The sequence below is a fragment of the Cariama cristata genome, unplaced genomic scaffold, assembly GCF_000690535.1.
Source record: "Cariama cristata isolate BGI_N322 unplaced genomic scaffold, ASM69053v1 scaffold13446, whole genome shotgun sequence".
NCBI lineage: Eukaryota > Metazoa > Chordata > Aves > Cariamiformes > Cariamidae > Cariama > Cariama cristata.
The window spans coordinates 55,973-72,978 of record NW_009621683.1 but is presented as its reverse complement, the minus strand read 5'-3'; the positions used below and the strand labels follow the sequence as shown (position 1 = coordinate 72,978).

General features: G+C 41.0%; 1 protein-coding gene across 1 annotated transcript in view; it reads right to left on the bottom strand.

Moving 5' to 3' along the window:
* Window positions 1-514: 514 nt before the first annotated feature.
* The window catches only part of AKT1 (v-akt murine thymoma viral oncogene homolog 1), a 66,556-nt gene continuing 50,064 nt past the window's right edge, over window positions 515-17,006 (bottom strand). Inside the window, exons 10-13 of the mRNA XM_009702073.1 lie at window positions 14,805-15,019; window positions 6,680-6,767; window positions 1,908-2,010; window positions 515-1,210 (exon numbers count right to left, since the gene is read on the bottom strand). Of these exons, the coding sequence (XP_009700375.1) occupies window positions 1,131-1,210; window positions 1,908-2,010; window positions 6,680-6,767; window positions 14,805-15,019 (486 nt within the window). The 3' untranslated portion in view covers window positions 515-1,130. The remainder of the gene's footprint in view (window positions 1,211-1,907; window positions 2,011-6,679; window positions 6,768-14,804; window positions 15,020-17,006) is intronic.

Here is a 17,006-nt window from a genome sequence, read left to right as displayed (position 1 = left end):
TTCACTTTTTGAACACCATTATTATTCAAACACATATGAAGTTTCAACCTAGTTTTTTTTCTTACACATGGGAAACACTGTTAAAGTGAATTTTCAAGAGTGAGAAGGCACCATGAACTGTTGGCTGATACCTTTAACGCACACTCAAGAAAGAAGAAATGATCTGGCATGATGCAAAAAATCATTAAGTGTTTATATATATTCATATATCTTTTCATAAAAAAAAAAGCGGCAACAAGTCATTACTTCAGTGCCAAAATGTACTTTTGTCTGGCTGACTGACTCATTAAGATGATTTCTCACTTAGACCTGTATGGTATTTTTACACAGTGGTGAAAGTGGGTGATTTTGCATTGTTGCATTTCATATTAGATTGGTAAATCAAGCATTTTCTAGGTTCTGAGAAGCCAATCTTATGAAGTATTCCTAAACTCTATGCAAATGGAATAATGAAATGCACTGCCTAGAATGGAATACTCGTCTATACGACATGGCCATTCCACTGGATTCAGTTTGATATGTAATGTCTTGTAGCAGATGTTATAACAAAAATAACTTTTGCTTTTTGATTTACCTCACTGAGGCCATTAATGCTGTTCCTATAGCTGGTTTTCTGGAGTTGGATGACACTTCACTGCTGTCCAAAATGAGTTTGAACCTTAACCCTCCAGAGTTTGTTCACTTTGTTGCTTATATTATTGCACTAGCTACTAAAGTCTTATATCTTCCTATATAAATCTAATTGTTCAGAGTGCAGATTCTATATTTAGATAATGAACTGTATGAAATAAATAAAGTAAGGGGATTTTCTGGTCAGAGCTGCTGATATGTTGAATACCTTAATTATTTCTAAAGTAAACAGTTTTGGTGTGTATTCTTAAAAACCTATGGTCATTCAGCATAAAAGCCTTGACATAATACTTTAAGAATGGATTTGTTTTCCTTCTCAAAAATGCATCAAAGAATTGTTTTAAATACAGAATCTGTGAGGCTTCCTACAAATTCATCTAAATCGTAATACAAACACAGTTTGTAATTCAGATAATATAGAAAGTTCTCTAGTGTCCATTGAAGTAAGGTCCCCAAAATGCAGTCTGTTTTGTTTCTGAATGGGAAAACATTGCAAAACATTAAGCGGTTCCACTGGCTGAATAGGAGAACTGAGGAAAATGAGGTCTTCGCTCGTTATCTACACAATCCATGCTGTCATCTGAAAAATGAAAGAAAACAGTAAACAACATTTGCTACCTTTCTGATTTTAAGTAAACAAACAAGTGAGATAATGCACCATAAAGTTATTTCAGAAAATTTCACTGTTGCTGCCTTCCTCCACAACTTGAAAGGACAAAGAAACAGGAACTCTTAAATCCCACCCCATTAAATGGGCATCCCAGAAGATCCTCACTGTTGCATGTAAATAGTTGTTCAGATGTCCATTTAAAACTGCTAAGAGCTGCATTGCTTAAATCTGTATTCAGTGTTCTGAATTTCTGGCAATTGCTATTTCAGAGCATCATTAAAAGAGCTACCACGAGAATAAAATATATTTTGATCAAATATGGACATTAGTCCATACTCAACTGACTGCTTGCATATACATAGAGCGTGTGCAGAAGTACACATGCAAAACTCATTAACAGAATTATTTTCCAGTGGGAATGTGCAGATTTGGAAAAGACAACAGTACAAGAATTTCACTGTCTTCTAAAAGAGGTTTTTCATTTCCCAAACTGGAAAGACATGTAGAAAGTTTCAATTTACCAACTTCTTGGTCAAATACATATATGGAAAACCAGAAAGTTTAAACTGATGCTTTTTCACATGGTCTAAAGAGACGAGGTAACATTACAGCAAATTATTTCTGGTGGTCTGGAGAACACAGTGGGAAGCATTTCGGAAAACTTTACCTTGGTCAGGAGGAGTGATTGTTATCATCTGTGCTGTAAATTCTTCATCAAAGTATCTCGTATCTGTTTCAGATGTAACTTGTGGCTTAAACAGAGGTACAAGCTATGAAAAGCAAAAACAAAAAAAAAGTACTGTCCATTTACAGGTTCTTGCAGTATGGTTTGAAACAGGTAGAATTTGAAACAGAGTTATAAGCTACAGTGCCTTTTCCTACTTTCCTAAAATAAATTTTAAAAATGCCAGTTCATAAAGAAGGAACCATATACAGTAAAAAGTATTTAGTTAGGTGTGCACTCCCTATTACTGGGACATTTAAGGCATTTTGTCTCTAGGATTTAATTGCACAAATTAAAACCTAGAATCCTAACATTTCTTCAAGTAATAAATAACATGCTCACAAATGTTTAATAGTAATAGTATATACTGGTTCCCCACCTAATTATATGGAAATGGTCAACTGCATCTAGTCAGATTTATGCTTGAGGGGGATGAAAACGAGTAAGATGTTTAGTGATACCAAACTGATCAGTTAGACTTGCATATCGCCACAAGGGTTGTAACGTTCACAAAAAAACTTCAGCTACAGAGCTACTGTGCCCATGCAGCTCTGTCTGCAACTGTGCTGTAGGTCTGACCAACCTAGGGAGAATTTAGGACAAGGCAGCAGCAACATTAAGCTTTTATACTCCCGGTCCCCAAAAGCAATTTGGTATCAACTCTGAACTTAGAAAATCTGAGCGCTTACAAAAAACTGAGCACACTTAGCAGTGAACATTCTCCTCTTGTTACACCACGAGTCGCACTATTTGGGTTTTATTCTTGATGCTCGCTTGGGCAGACAGGCTAGAAATCATCTGTGTGTACCTAGGCAAGCTCTGGCAAGAGGAACTCCAGATGGAGCGGAGCTGCTTGACTGGGGCTGGAGGAGGAGTGCGCCTGGGAAGTGGGGTGGCGGAACTGGTTGCATACAGATGCACAGAGTTGGAACACGTACAATTTTGGAGGGCAATGGAGCCGGGATTCAGACCTCACTCACCTCCTCGCTGCGTGATGCGGTAGAAACAGAATGTAAACACTGTTCTTAGCCCTCCCACAGAGGACATGTAATAGCTCAGTGCTGGGCTTCAGTTCGCCCACCACTGGGGTTAAGCATGGCCATCTTTTAATAGCACAGAGCCACACCAGGCAACAATTTAGAAGCGTGATTGAGGAAGTATACGGCTTCCAATCTGAAACTGCAGGGAAAGGTTTATCAAGGCAAATGGTAAATGGCTCCAACTGGAATTAAGCAGTGACCCCAAGACCTGCACTTCTGCTTTTACAGAAATAAGAGCAACACCAACAAAAATCACTACCTGGAAAACATCAGCAAATCTTGAATGTACCAAACACCTCTTCCCCACCCTCAAGTCTTCCTCCAGCTTAGATCTGAAGAATCACTTGCTTGGCAAGTTGGTAAGTAAGAAAAGTGCTAGCTTCAAGCTCCCTATCACCAGGATCATCTTTCTGAGCTGTTTTGAGAGGACCTAACAGAGTGTTGTCCTGTCTTACAAACAACAGTCCAATGAAGTTCCTTCATTTTCAATGTAAAGACTTTAAGAAATGCAATTTACACATAAGGTAGTATTTCCAAATAAAAAGAAACATTTACTTTTTTAAATCAATCTTTAAAAATTAAGGGACATATAAATTTTGTTTATTATAAGAGAGCACAATTATAGTATACATTCATCATAATTTTTTTTTTTAATTACTAATGATCCTCTGGGCCCATCAATGGCTTAAAGAAGCCTGGCAAATGTTCCTGTCAAAAAAAAAATTAGGTCCTCATAAGTGGTCTTCATGTCCTGAATTTAGAAAGGAAAAGGAAACAGAATATCCCAAAGACACAAGTCACTCTGAGCCCTACAGTCCTCCTGAAGCTACTGAAGAGGGAATGCTATTAACATTATAATGTTAATAACACTATTCACAATCAAGTCACACCAACATATTATATGTAAAAACCCTGCTGAGGATGAGCATGCATTCTTTCACATTTTAACTCTATTCTCTTTCTTTTCCCTATAGCAGTTTTCTGCCTACTACTTAAAGTGAACCTTGGTTTGTTTTTGACAAGCTGTGCGTGCACCCGTGTGTGAAGTTCTATCTGTCCTTTTAAGCTAATGGTGGTTTTGGCACTCGCAATGCTCTAGCATGCTGTGCACAGCACAGAGTGATTTAGGACTTGGGCACTGCAGCAGACACCTGAACTATGCACAGCAGAACGACTCAGAGCAGCAATCCTAAGTCAGAACACGTGTAATGGGCTAGCGCTGCCTGTATCATTTTCCTTTTTATTTTAGTATCTGTTAAAAGCAATTTGAGACAGATTATGATGCACCCACAAGACAATTTTTTTTTTCCCCTAGCTGTCAAATTCAGAACACTAAGCTGGAAACAGAGTAGAAGCCGCAGAAAGCTCTAACACTGGCTTTACCAAGCAAATATGTTGCTTTACTGAAAAGCTGTCACTGCAATAGCTCTGCAGTTCGACTGGCAGAGAGGTGCCACCTGTAGCCTCCCACTGCTGCAGACCAGCATCATACCCACAGGCTTATGCTGGTTTAAGAGACAAAAAAGACCGGGGAAAAAAAAATGTGATTAAAATCTCATTGTGTATGTTTTGCTTGTGGATGGGCAAAATATTGCAGATTAAATCACACCTTTCTTTGCATCAGAGACAAACGCCACTCTTCCCCAGGAGAGTCTAACGAGTATTTTAAATTCTTAGGACAACCCCAGTTATTCAAAACTCCTTGTAATTCAAAGCAAAGCTATGTTTCCAAAAAGCTTAATTACAAACTAAATGTTCTCAGTTACCCCAAACCTATATTCATAAATATATTGCTCCATTATCTGAAGATAGTAGGTAACCAAGCTTAGCACATAAACATCTCTAGGCGGCTGACAAAATTGAGCTTTTATCCCTGAGACTGCAGTTCAGGTAAATGCTGCAAGATTGGTTTTGGACCACCCAGAACATAGGCATCAATTACCCACAGACTTTTTGAAATCTCTTCATTTGCACAGCACGGCTATTTCAGACGCACATGCTAATGGGACAGGAGCAAAAGCAGAATCTAGCCTCCTTGGATACGCCATGGTCAGCACACTGTTTTCACCAAAATATGTAACGTTTGGAATTTCCTGGTAGTTTCCACAACATCTGAATCAGTACTACTATGGGACAACTTATGAAGGCTTTCTCAGTCTTATGGAGAAATAAATGGCCTTCAGCTAGTATGATTTATCCTCCATTCATCTAACCAGGACTGGTTAATAATAACTTCACTGAAGACATCTGAACAGGGGATAACCTCCTGTTTAGAACAGTCATTCAGATCTACTTTTTACATGATACTGAATAAACTCCACGCAACTCCCTCCTGCCCTCATGACCGCAGGCAGCTCTCTCTCAAGTGATGCTTTGAAAGGACAGAGGTCTAAACTCTTTCTACACTTTTAAGCCACAAAAACTTACTTTATGATCTTTCAGTTTCCTTTAGCCATACAAATCTGTGAGGAAGTGAAAGAAGAGAAGGAAACAGAGCACTCTTTGTAATCGTATACAGCCACTGGACAATTCTCCCACTACAGTATGGAAACCAGTGGTGTTATGCTCTATTTTTTTAAGAATATAAACATGCTAACAGATCATTGTATTAGTTTTACTGAAAGAATTAAAAGAATCAAAACTCAGTTTCTGCTAAGTTTCTTACCTGCTCCCACCAACTGGAGGGATAAGTAAACTGTATTTAGAGATCAAATGAGATCTGGTATCATGAGGGGCTGCAGGGGGAAGGAGGGAAATTGGGAAAAGCTGAGATCAAGTGAGATCATGTGGCACCAATATATGGGAGAGTTGAATCACCAGCCCCACATGTTAGTTAGCTGCATTTCATGTGAGTGTTATGGAAAATGTGGCTGGTGAGATTCAAATGGGAGAGGACAACAGTAGATCACCCTAAGAGCACAATGCAGGGCATCTTGGAGGAGTGGAATGAGTTATATGTGAATGAAGGGACAGTGAGCCATAGACAACTCATGAAACACACTCATACGGAAAGGGCTGGGCTCTTTGACTTCCATGGCTCCCACTGGAAAGCCTACAAACTCAGTGGGTCTCAAGGAAAACCAGTGAGAAAAAACATGAAGTGCAGATACGTCACATCAGCCCTCTGTCACCAAAAAAAAAAAAAAAAAAAAAAATTAGGCTTGGATTGATGTAAAAGCCTACAGTTCTCTACACTTGCCTATTCAGTCTAATTTCATCATTCAAGACAGGAAAAATGGAAAAGGAACAAACAGCCCACCTTCCACTACTGCTTCTAGGAAATTTTGCTTTAGATGCTCAGGAACCAACAATAACTCCTGGGCTCACACAAGATACATCAGCTGACAGCAAGGAATGGCAACGAGCATTCACAGGAGAAGCCATTTTAAGGGCTTATATACTGTCTAAATTGGGAAGCGATTACAACCTAATTATTCAGTCACAGAAACAAGTATCTCATTGAGAGATACTCCTCTCATTGCAAAAACAAACTTTGGTTCTGAAGTAATCCTATTACAGTACTTTAAGAAACAAGAAGCAATTTAGCTTTGTTAAAAACAATTGCAAACCTCTTCTGTGGAGGGCTTCTGTGTACCTTACAGAGGGCAACAAAATTTGAAACATTCAGTATATCCACACCTACAATTCGCATTAGGAGAACAGTTGTATAAGTACCTTTTTCTCGTATACGTCTTGCCAAACAATGCCAGCAAAGAATTTGTGCTGCATAATCTCCTTGGCATCATCAGGACCGCCACCTAACCTGTTTGGGCAAAAGAAGTAATTAAATGTTTGAGTACAATTATTTTTCTCATACAATTTTTATTAAACGGTAGCAAAGAAACTCTGAGTTTATGTAATACATTTGGGAGCAGTTCTAGCATTTGCTTCCTATTTGTTTACTGTGCAAGGGCTGCGGGATAGTCTATTTTAGGCTTCAACACAGTTCCACTAAAAGATTTGAAAATATGCTAACAAATAGAATTAGAATAAAGGTCTCTCTTAAACAAACAAACAAAGGAAAAAATAAACAAACACAATTCAAAAGATCTGCCCTTCAGGAAAGCTGCTGTCCTACGGAACACAGCAGATCCTGCAAGTAGAAGGTCTGAGCCACACACCCTTCTCTCTTCCTCAATTAACAAGTGACCACCCCTTACAATTTTCTAGAGCAGAGCAATGCCAGCAGTAAAACTGAGTTTGATTTTGAAGTGTAAGAGAGGCAAGGATTTTTAAGACAAACTGATCTATGCAACCTGATTTAAATTTCCATTAAAGAAAACAGTTGACAACTGCAGTGATAATACCATGTTGTATGCAAATCCTTTCTCCTCCTTGGCTTCACAAAAGCACAAAGGGTGTTTTATTGACTTAAGGTATATCAAGATAAAGCACTTTTATTCCAAAATAAAACTGTCCACACAGCTTATAGATGCAATCAGTCTAGTTGCAGTCTTGAGCTAACAGATGCTTAAATTTTGCTGTGGAGGTTAAAATGTTCTCTAAAAGACTGAACCACATCTGCAAGCAAAGGCACGCGCTGCAAAAACAAAACACATACCGAGTAATCAGCAGGAGACTTACTTTCAGGTAACAAGGTTAAGACAACATTCAGGATTTTAAGTACAAGAGGTGCAACCATGTTCATCCAGGCTGACCTCTAGTATCTGCCTGTTCTCTGATTGTTGGTGCCACCGGCAAAATGAGATATTATCCCTATTTTGAGAGCTTGGAATGATGGCTCTACATGACCAAGGCTAGAGCTATACCGCTACAGAAAAAAGGGCTAAGGACTGTTCTCTGAACCTGAAGCCAAGCTGCCTGGTCAGGCCCCATCTGTGCTGCACAGCAGTTGGCCCTGAATCTCCTCTGGGCCACATGCGGTAACCCTGCGGCCCTAATACATGATTATTTGGTAACAGAGGAGATGGTTTTGGTTCAAAATACCAAAGATAATGTGAAGGCTGTGCTAAAGCCCATGGAAGCGGTATTTTTACAGCTTGAGACTGTACTGTGTGCTCTGGGATGTAGCTTGAAGGCACAATGCTATTGGGACAGCACTGGATGATTGATTAGCCCATGGGAGTCAAATATGGTGACACTTTGTCCATACTGCCAACTGGGAATGGATCCTGGCGCATGCAACCCTCTCAGCCATGCCCAAGCACCGTCTTCAGAGAATGCAAGCTGGCAGAGGCCACAGCTGTAACAGAGAGACCAAAGAGCAGAGTTGCCTGGCAGTTCAGAGCCCATGCTTGCTTCCTGGCCCTCTTCCACTTAGTGGCACAGCAACCTAAAGGGTTTGCTCCTTCACGATCCTTCAGGAAATATGCAGTGGAACAAGGAACAGGTCCCCAGTCTTCCAGCAGCAAAGCATTACATGACGCTCTCCTTCCTCAGGTAAGCTCTAAGACCAAGCCTAAGTTCATCCTAGAGCCCCACACGCCAAACCAAGCTGGCAGATGGCCCTCCCATCTGCCTGGCAGCATGTTATACAGCTGCCACGTTATACAGCTGCAGAGCAACCTCTGTGAGTAATCATCTCTTGGCTGGTTCCTCACAGGTCTAGAGGCTTTGCCACATCTCTATTGGGCTCCTAGATGCTTCTCCAGTGCAGATGATGACGGTTGGTGAAGAAGACAGTGGATTTGATCCTCTTTATCCAGAGATGTCAACAGACTGCACTTCCACACAGAAGGTCAGGAGTGACTATGAGCTAAGAAGAACCTCAGTTGTGTTTTGCAGAAGCATGCAGGAAGGCTGGCTGGCTGCGGCCATATATATATGACTGCTTTGGAGAATACGCTATCTAGCACAAGCCTTTGTTCCATGAAGGGCAAACACATACTGAGGGAAATGCCAAGAAAAACCCCAGATGTTTTACTTACCTTTTAAAAATCTATACTATTAAACAAATTGCATTCAAAGTGCATGGGGAAACAATAGAAACCTCATATTTTGGATATGGACTTATTCCAAAATACACTCTTGTTTTTCAGAATTATTATGAAAGGACCCTCTTAAAATTAAATCAGCGCCTAACGCAAAAATCGTGGTTAAGCACCAGTGAGAACTGAAAGAGCAGTAGGTTTGTCTTTCGTAAGGACATGCAACAACTGAAGAAAAATATAGCAGGAATAAAAGTCTTGAAAGGAGTCTTGTACAATAAAGCTAAATTCTGTGCATTTAAGACTTTGGACAGAACCAAAAATAGTATAAATAGAACTTAAAAAGAAAAAACTACTGAGATTTACAGTATACAAGGAAATATAAAAGAAAGTGTAGAGGCCAAAAAGCAATTAAAAAACCCCAAATAACCCCTCAAAACCCAAACTTCTGTCTAAATGGGTCTCCTTAAAAAATACCTGCCAAACAATTCTGGGTATTCATTTAACCTCCATCTATATTTGAGAGCCCTTGTTTCTATATTTCAGCTAAATCTCAAGGAGAAAATTTATTAATAAAGTGAAACATCAATATTAAATTGAAACCATTTCCAATGAAACTGTGTATTGCTTGCAAGTTCCTTTAATCACTTAATGACAAATGTCTGTGCTCCACAAATCAAGGGCAATCAGCTATCATTCCAAAGATAAATCATGTGCACATATTTTTAAAAATTTATGTACTGTATTTTTTATATATATATATAGTGTATAAACACACAGTCAACAGTTAAAGTATTATTATCACAGGCCAGAAGATTGCAATTAGTGGATCACAGGACAAATACTGTTTCTCTACTTGTCCATGTAAAAGTAAACAGTACTCAGCACCGAGGTCCATTCCCAGCTCTTTAAGATGACTTCTAGCTTTATAGTTAAAAAGTTTCTACAGTGGGGACAGCTAGTCTCCAACGCAGGAAGGCGGACAGCAACCGCCTTCACTCTGCCCTGCTAAATAATCCCATTAATAAGCTTGTCCTTCACCATATTATAAGCCACACTACAGATTCTGATGGTGGGTGAATCCTTATCTGAAGAGACTGTCATACCTTTAGGTCACAGATTACTGTTGTTCACAGATTTACACATGCACCATCCTCATCTGAGAAGACAGCCACAGTTTTAGGCACTACTTCTGTTGCTGTTCTGTCTTCTCTGACTTCTGTCTTCGACTCCCTCCTGCCCCCAAACCTGGTTCTACAACAGTGCAAATAAACCCACTAGGCTCAAGAAAATCAGCTCAGCAAAAGCTACTGGTGTTCACCAGATAGGAGTACACAGATGCATACTTCTCCTTCTCTGATACAGTCAGGATGGAGACTCGTAACTTATTTTACTATGGCCCTTACCTTCAGAGGCCTCTAATAGCCACAGGGAAGGATTTAGGAACTGCATCTACATTGCTTTCCTGCAACTGGCACTATCAGCGCAGAGAAGCTCTGGCTGGTTTTGGGAACAGCATGATCTGATGATTTGGAAGGAAATTTGGTAGGAAAAGGCCACATTCTTCCCAAAGCCCTGTATACACAGCCTTTTGGGGCTTTCCTGCTCAGAGATTAAGACTTTTGGAAAGCCTAAAGCAAATCCTAGCTCTGCGCTGAGCTTTACTTCCCCACTTCTTCATTAACCACATGCATGCAACACAAACATAGCGGATCCAGTAACACTGGAAAAGCTTCCACTTCCCAACATTAGTAATCACTGAGGAGTCGTGTTTGAGGACACTGAGGCTTGGGAAGTCGCTGAACTACTGATTTCTAGAAAGCTTTTTTTGCCTTTTATGTTTTCCTCAGCTTCAATTTACATCTCTTACGGGTGAACTGTTTGAGTTTGTCCAAACTCGTTCTGAATAGCTTTGGGCTTTGGACTAAAATTATCATACACAACAGCTAAATCTCAGTCTACCTCAAAGCACCTGGTGAAACACGTATCAAGACTTGATGAGCAGCCTGCAGTTCAAGTGATACCTACAGTTGTCTGGAGATAAAAACACTTTTGTACTCGGGATACGCACATTTCAGAGCAAATATAAGACACTTGTCATATGTGGTTTCAAAACTCTGGATGCCCACAGGGCATAAAGTCTGCTGCCTAAGAGGACCAGCTATTCAAGGTTACCTCCTCTTGTCTGCTATCAGCTAGCTGGAACCAACTCCTGGCCCCTGCAGCCCCCATGACTGTCACCTCTTCCTCTTCCAACTCCAGCAGCGGCTGTGTGAGCTGCAGACCTAGCTGTGTCAGAGAGGAAGTTTGCTCAAGCCATCTACCCTTCCCATAGCAGAGCACCACAGAGAACACAGATATACTTACATCTTAACTACAAATCACCTCCTTTCACAAGGAAAAAAACCAAGGAGTTTGATTTTCATACAGGTAAAGGCTTGACTGACCCTGATATTCCTGAACATCTGCAGCCAAAGTTGCACTCTGGATGTGGAACCATCATCACTAGAAAGAAGTGAGTGTCGGATCTCTGTGTGGCTGCAAGGACTGACCACCAGTTCCCAGTGACCACCTTCAGTGCTCCAAAGCCACCATCACAACTCTGTGAAGTCATTAAATCTTTAAAGAGGCATTTGTGAAATGCTGCATCTTCTTCCTCAATGGCAAAGTCCAACAGCACCACAGAAGACAGAAGCAGATGAAACAGCTTGTCACAAACCCCATCTGAAAGAGGCTGAACAGCCCTGTCCTATGACAGGGAGCACTAATGCATGTAGTGAAAACACAAGGTCAAAATTCAGAAGAAGTCATCTTGAAGTTCTCTCAAGTTTAAAACCTGCCAAGATTCAGAGCTTGCAAGACACTGCTGATTACAAACCCACCCACCCATCTAAACTCAGCTTGCTTACATGGAGCACTGTGATCCATGCCCACTTTCACAGGTTGCAGTCTCCACAGCCAGAGAAAGAATAATAAAAGTTAAAACAACTTTGCTGTTTTATGTGTGAAAAAATGCTCTGATTAACTCCTTCCATTTGACACATGTCACAAAGCAGTGAAGGATAATTTCAGGTCACATTAGGAGGAAATATTTACAGAATAGATTTTTTCCTTCTTGGGAAAATTAGGGCTCACATTACAAGATTAATAAATTTATATCAATCCCAAAAGAAACTTCAAAATTCCTTTTCTCTTACAAAATGGATTTTATATGACCAAATTTAGAAAACAGCCAAGATTAAAAGCAGAATGCAATTTATTGTTCTTCACGTTTTCCCCATATGCCTGTGAGTTTGAGACTGAACTGGTATTACTGAACGCAGAGTGCTAAGACAGCTTCCATACATCCAGCTCAGGTACAACAGGTAATTTTTAAGACTTAATTCACTGATGCAGGTCACAATGCTCTAGCTCCTTGATATTCAACTTAAAATATCCTTGTCACTGAGCTTTATTATATCAACCTTTTTTTTGTTGTTGTTGTGGTTTTGTTTTGTGGTGTGTGGGTTTTTTTTGAGGATTTTATGGGAAGAAACAACATCTCCCAGTTTCATTTTTCTCATGGTTTTGCCTGTCTCCTCCATCCCACTCTGAAGTTCATCAACAGTTACTAAATGCTGCCAATTCTGATGTTTCTGCCACAGACAACATTACGATGACACCAACTTCTGTCCACCACTGGGCTTTGCGGAAGAGGGGATTTCTGTTGAATTACACAGTGGTTCCCCAAAGCATCATCACTGGGCTAACGTCAACCAGACTATCGCACATTATTTAACTTTTCACTGAATGTATTTTCGTAGCTATCTGGCTGTTTTTCTTCAATATGGCTCCATGAACTCACTGTGAGTCAACTACCAAGTATGCCAGGCACCCACCCCAGCACACAGACCACACAGTAAAAAGAACATAAAACTAGAAGGCCAGGACTCAAGACTTCTACTCCTAGTGCTTCCAGCTCAATTCTCCTTACAGCCTGAAATGCCACTAAGTGCAACGGATTTGCAGAATCACAACTTCAGTTACAAAGTTGGGTGAACAGTGATTGGTGAGAAACCATTATTTAAGAATGGTCCATGATCCAAAAAGCTGGGGAAGCACCAGTGTAATTAGCAAACCGCAGGCATGTGTGCAGTCTTGTCTAGTCTATAGTTATTTCTATCAGCAGCATGAAAATCATCTGTCCAACAGATCAGAGCATCGTTGGTTCCAAGCTTGCAGAAGATACATGTGAAGAAGTGGCTATTTGTATAAAATGAGCATATTGTTGAGTAATTATTGGCATTAGGAAAACCTTGTAATTAGAAACAAGTGGGCATTCTTTGTTTGTAAACAAATTTCATTTTTGTTCAACATAGATGCTCTTTTAAGAACAAATTACAGCAGATGCTGCTTGTGTTTCCAGTGATTGAAAGGCCCCACCTGAATAAGCCACAAAAGGCTCGCAATTGTATTTAACACAGCACTTTCCTGGGCAGGAACTCTGTTGGCAGGGGCTGCAACCACGCTCCCAGAGCGCAGAGCCTGGGGGGGCTGCTAATCAATTACACAACCTTCTCCTGGAGGTCCCCTTGCAGGCACCAGGTTCAGGAGGGGTGTGCAGCTGTTGCGACCCAGTACAGGGATGGCCATGTTCCTGACTACAACTGTTCCCGGTTCCCCATGTCACCCCTAAGTTGAATCCTCTGTGGATTTGCATTACAAGACCTCTCAACAGGATTTTCCATCAAAAATAGTGATGGAAATAGCCTACAGTGATGACAAAAATCCTTGCTACAAGTATCCATGTATTGGCAAACCCATTTTTCTGCTATGTGCATGCACATACACACAGGCAGACTAAACAAACATCAGAAAGCAAACCAGAGTACTCTGCCTGCACCTCACATGAAAGACTTCCTATTTGGGGCCCACTTACTGAGGAAGGCTCAGGACAGCATATCAGGGGCAGAGTCACAATGTTATTTGTTTTTAAAATGTCTGGGTTGACAAGATGGCAGGTTTTTAAACTAATGTTTATTTTTGTGCAAAGGTCAACATCCTTTTAGGATCTTATTCTATTTTCTGTTTGTTAGCCATTGAGGGCTTGGGTTTTTTTGTTTTGTTTTTTTCAGTTTTTAAATCAAGGGTTACTTTTTAAATAATACAGCATAGCAAAAAAAAAACAACAACAAAAAAACAAAAGGAGGAAATAGAAAAAGTAGATTAAGCATGGTATAAACTCCACCACAAACATGGTACAAACACCACCACCTACTGTCCAAAGTAGGCTGCTAAATCACTGGCACAGATTTAAACAAAAATTCAGAAAACTGATAGCAGCCTGAACGGGGACAGAAGACCAAAGTATTCAGTGTAGAGCAGCTTATAACCCACAGCAGCCACTGGATTTGTTGCGACCAAAGGCAGGGTTAGCTTGCTTTGTCCCAGCCTGTAGTTTTGTGTTAATAGCAGCCATCATATTCTGAAGTTCAGCCTTCTGATCACCAAAGCTGCTAAATGTTGCTATTTGTAGTGTCAGTTCATGTCAAAAGTAAAATAAAAAATGAGTAGGTCTACTTGCTGCATGTTGGTGGAGGATCATTTTGGATGGATTAGAAACAAAACTACAGTTTTTTCTGAAATACCTTCCTCTACTTCAAATAAAGAAAAATGGTTGGCACGCGTGCATGCAATAGCCCTTCATGCAGTACCATTTTCAATTGTTTTTCACTGATGGCAATATGGGCATTTCATATGGCAGCATAAAAACAGTCACCTGTCTTGACGATAGTTCTCCTTCATAGATATGTCTCTGCGTAGCACAATTAACAACTTCTTTGTGAAGCCTTTAACAGAATTTATTTTCCTTTGTTTTTTTGGTATTTCTGAGGGCATGAGTGCTTAAAAGTGCTTAAAAGCAACAGTCTCACCTTTGCTTAGGATCTTTCTTCAGCAATCCTGACAAGAGAGATTTTGCTTCAGGTGACAAAGTGCGTGGAAATCTAATCTCCTCCATAAGGATGAGTTCAAAGAGCTTTTCGTGGTCCTGATTGTAGAAAGGGAGCCGGCCACACATCATTTCATACATCACAACTCCTAAACCCCACCAGTCCACTGCACGACCATAGTCATTATCTTCCAGCACCTGCAGAAATGTAAGGAAAAGGCTTTAGAAGACATTCCCAAACCAGGCATGAACACAGAACTCGAGAGGCAAAATTTACCCCAGGAAGCTCATCTTTTCACACGTCACAGCAGAATCTACCAGTGGAGTATTTGCAGAAGATCCATTTGAAAAGAACTGGCATCCACGTTCACCATGCTGGGTGAGCAGAAGGGGGAAAAGGAGGCAGCGGGTACATTACAGCAGCTTCCTTCTCTTCTTCCTCCCACCCTCCCTCACATTATGGTCATGATAAGCACAACCTTCGAAAGCCCAAAGGCTGAGAACTGTTCTCACGTTACAGAGCCAGCTGTTAAATTCTCACTCATTCATCACAAACTGTTCCAAACAGGATCCAGTTTTTCAGAAAAACCCCAAACCACCAACGAGCCAGTACAGGGAGAAGAGAAAAGACCGTCAACCTGTTACTTCACAAGCGACAAGCCAAACATCATCATCATCTTCATATCATCCTGCACGCCCCCAAAGAGTGGCTCTGCACATCCTGAAAGACCACCCACAAATACTAAATGGCTAATCTACACTAAACACTAAGAGCCAGAACGCCACTCCTAACATTTGACCAGCTGTAAGGCTGTAAAACATCAGTCAAATTGCCTGGAAATGTTTCCCCTCTGCCCCCCTCCAAAGGCACTTGCTTACTCGCTCTAACGCTCTTGCCTCTGCTCAGAGGGCTGCAAACCCAGGAATTGTCAGTGGGGTGGCCTTCTGCCAGGTCTCACAGCAAAGGAGTCCAGCAGAGTTCATTCTCCCCTTCCCCTGGGCACTTCTACCTAATAAAGTCCCAGCTGGCGCAGGGACTCCAGACCCTAGCAGTGCCCTCCCCGTCTCTCCTGCTTGCTCTGGAGAAGCCCTGTCATAGTGCACTTCTGATCTTCTGCACTGCAGGCTGCTGAAGGGAGTGGGGAATGTTCTGTGGCTTGTGGAGTGGATGTTACGAGGCCTTCTCTAGACTTTGTGTCTCCTACACAGTTGTCTGTAGCTGACACCAACAGTCTCATGTTCCAGATCCTGTCCTCAGGTTTTAGTTGTCATCTTTACTCCCTTCACAGGTCTGCACTGAACTGCTTACTCTTGCTAAGAGCACAAACCACAACTGCACCACCTTGGTGTTTTCTTGTTGCATGGTGTCTGTGTGAGCTTTACATTGCTACAATTCAGAATACTTTACACTCAAAAGGGTGAAAGAGACAAAGTTGACACAAGTTTAACAAAAGCAGGATCTGAACCTCTTGATAAAGGTTTTGCACATAAAAAGCAGCATCCAGACACTCCACATAACAACTGTTTGCACTCTGCCTCTCTTTATTCACTAATTATTCCCCTTAATTATCTGAACGAGGGAAAGGGCCTGCAGTAAAAATCAAAAGGCTGCCAGGTATTAGATTACCCCACGTTGGTCTATTTACAGCATCCCCTGCCGTATGATTCACACCAAACGACAGCTGGTTGTGCAGCTGCCCCGTATATGTATACGGCCGACACAGCTGCCGGCCGGACAGGATTCCAGGAGCCAGCCCCGTCCTTCCCGAGGCATCGCGGCCCTTTAGCTCGCAGGAGATATTGTGTGACAATGCAGTTACTGCTCTCTGAGTCACCCCGTTCAGTAAGTGCTTCCTGTTCGCGCTCCCCTACACTTGGGCTACCTAAAATAAAACAGTCACGGGGCCTCCGATTTTATTTTTTAAGCTGCTGCAAGAGATGCAATAGGAGAGATTGAAAGAAAAAGAAAACCACAGAGGCCTTTGTTGTGTATGTAATAAATGCTACAGGTGCTTTCGAAATGCAGCAAATACTTCCAATGCTCCTTTAGTAAGCGTCTTAATACTCCGTATTACAATCTAGATTACTAACTACAACTCTATCCTTCACCTCCACTAATTCTAAGCAGAATAGAAAATGCTTATTTCTTCAAAGTTCTTTATCACAATGCGCATGCACTCATATT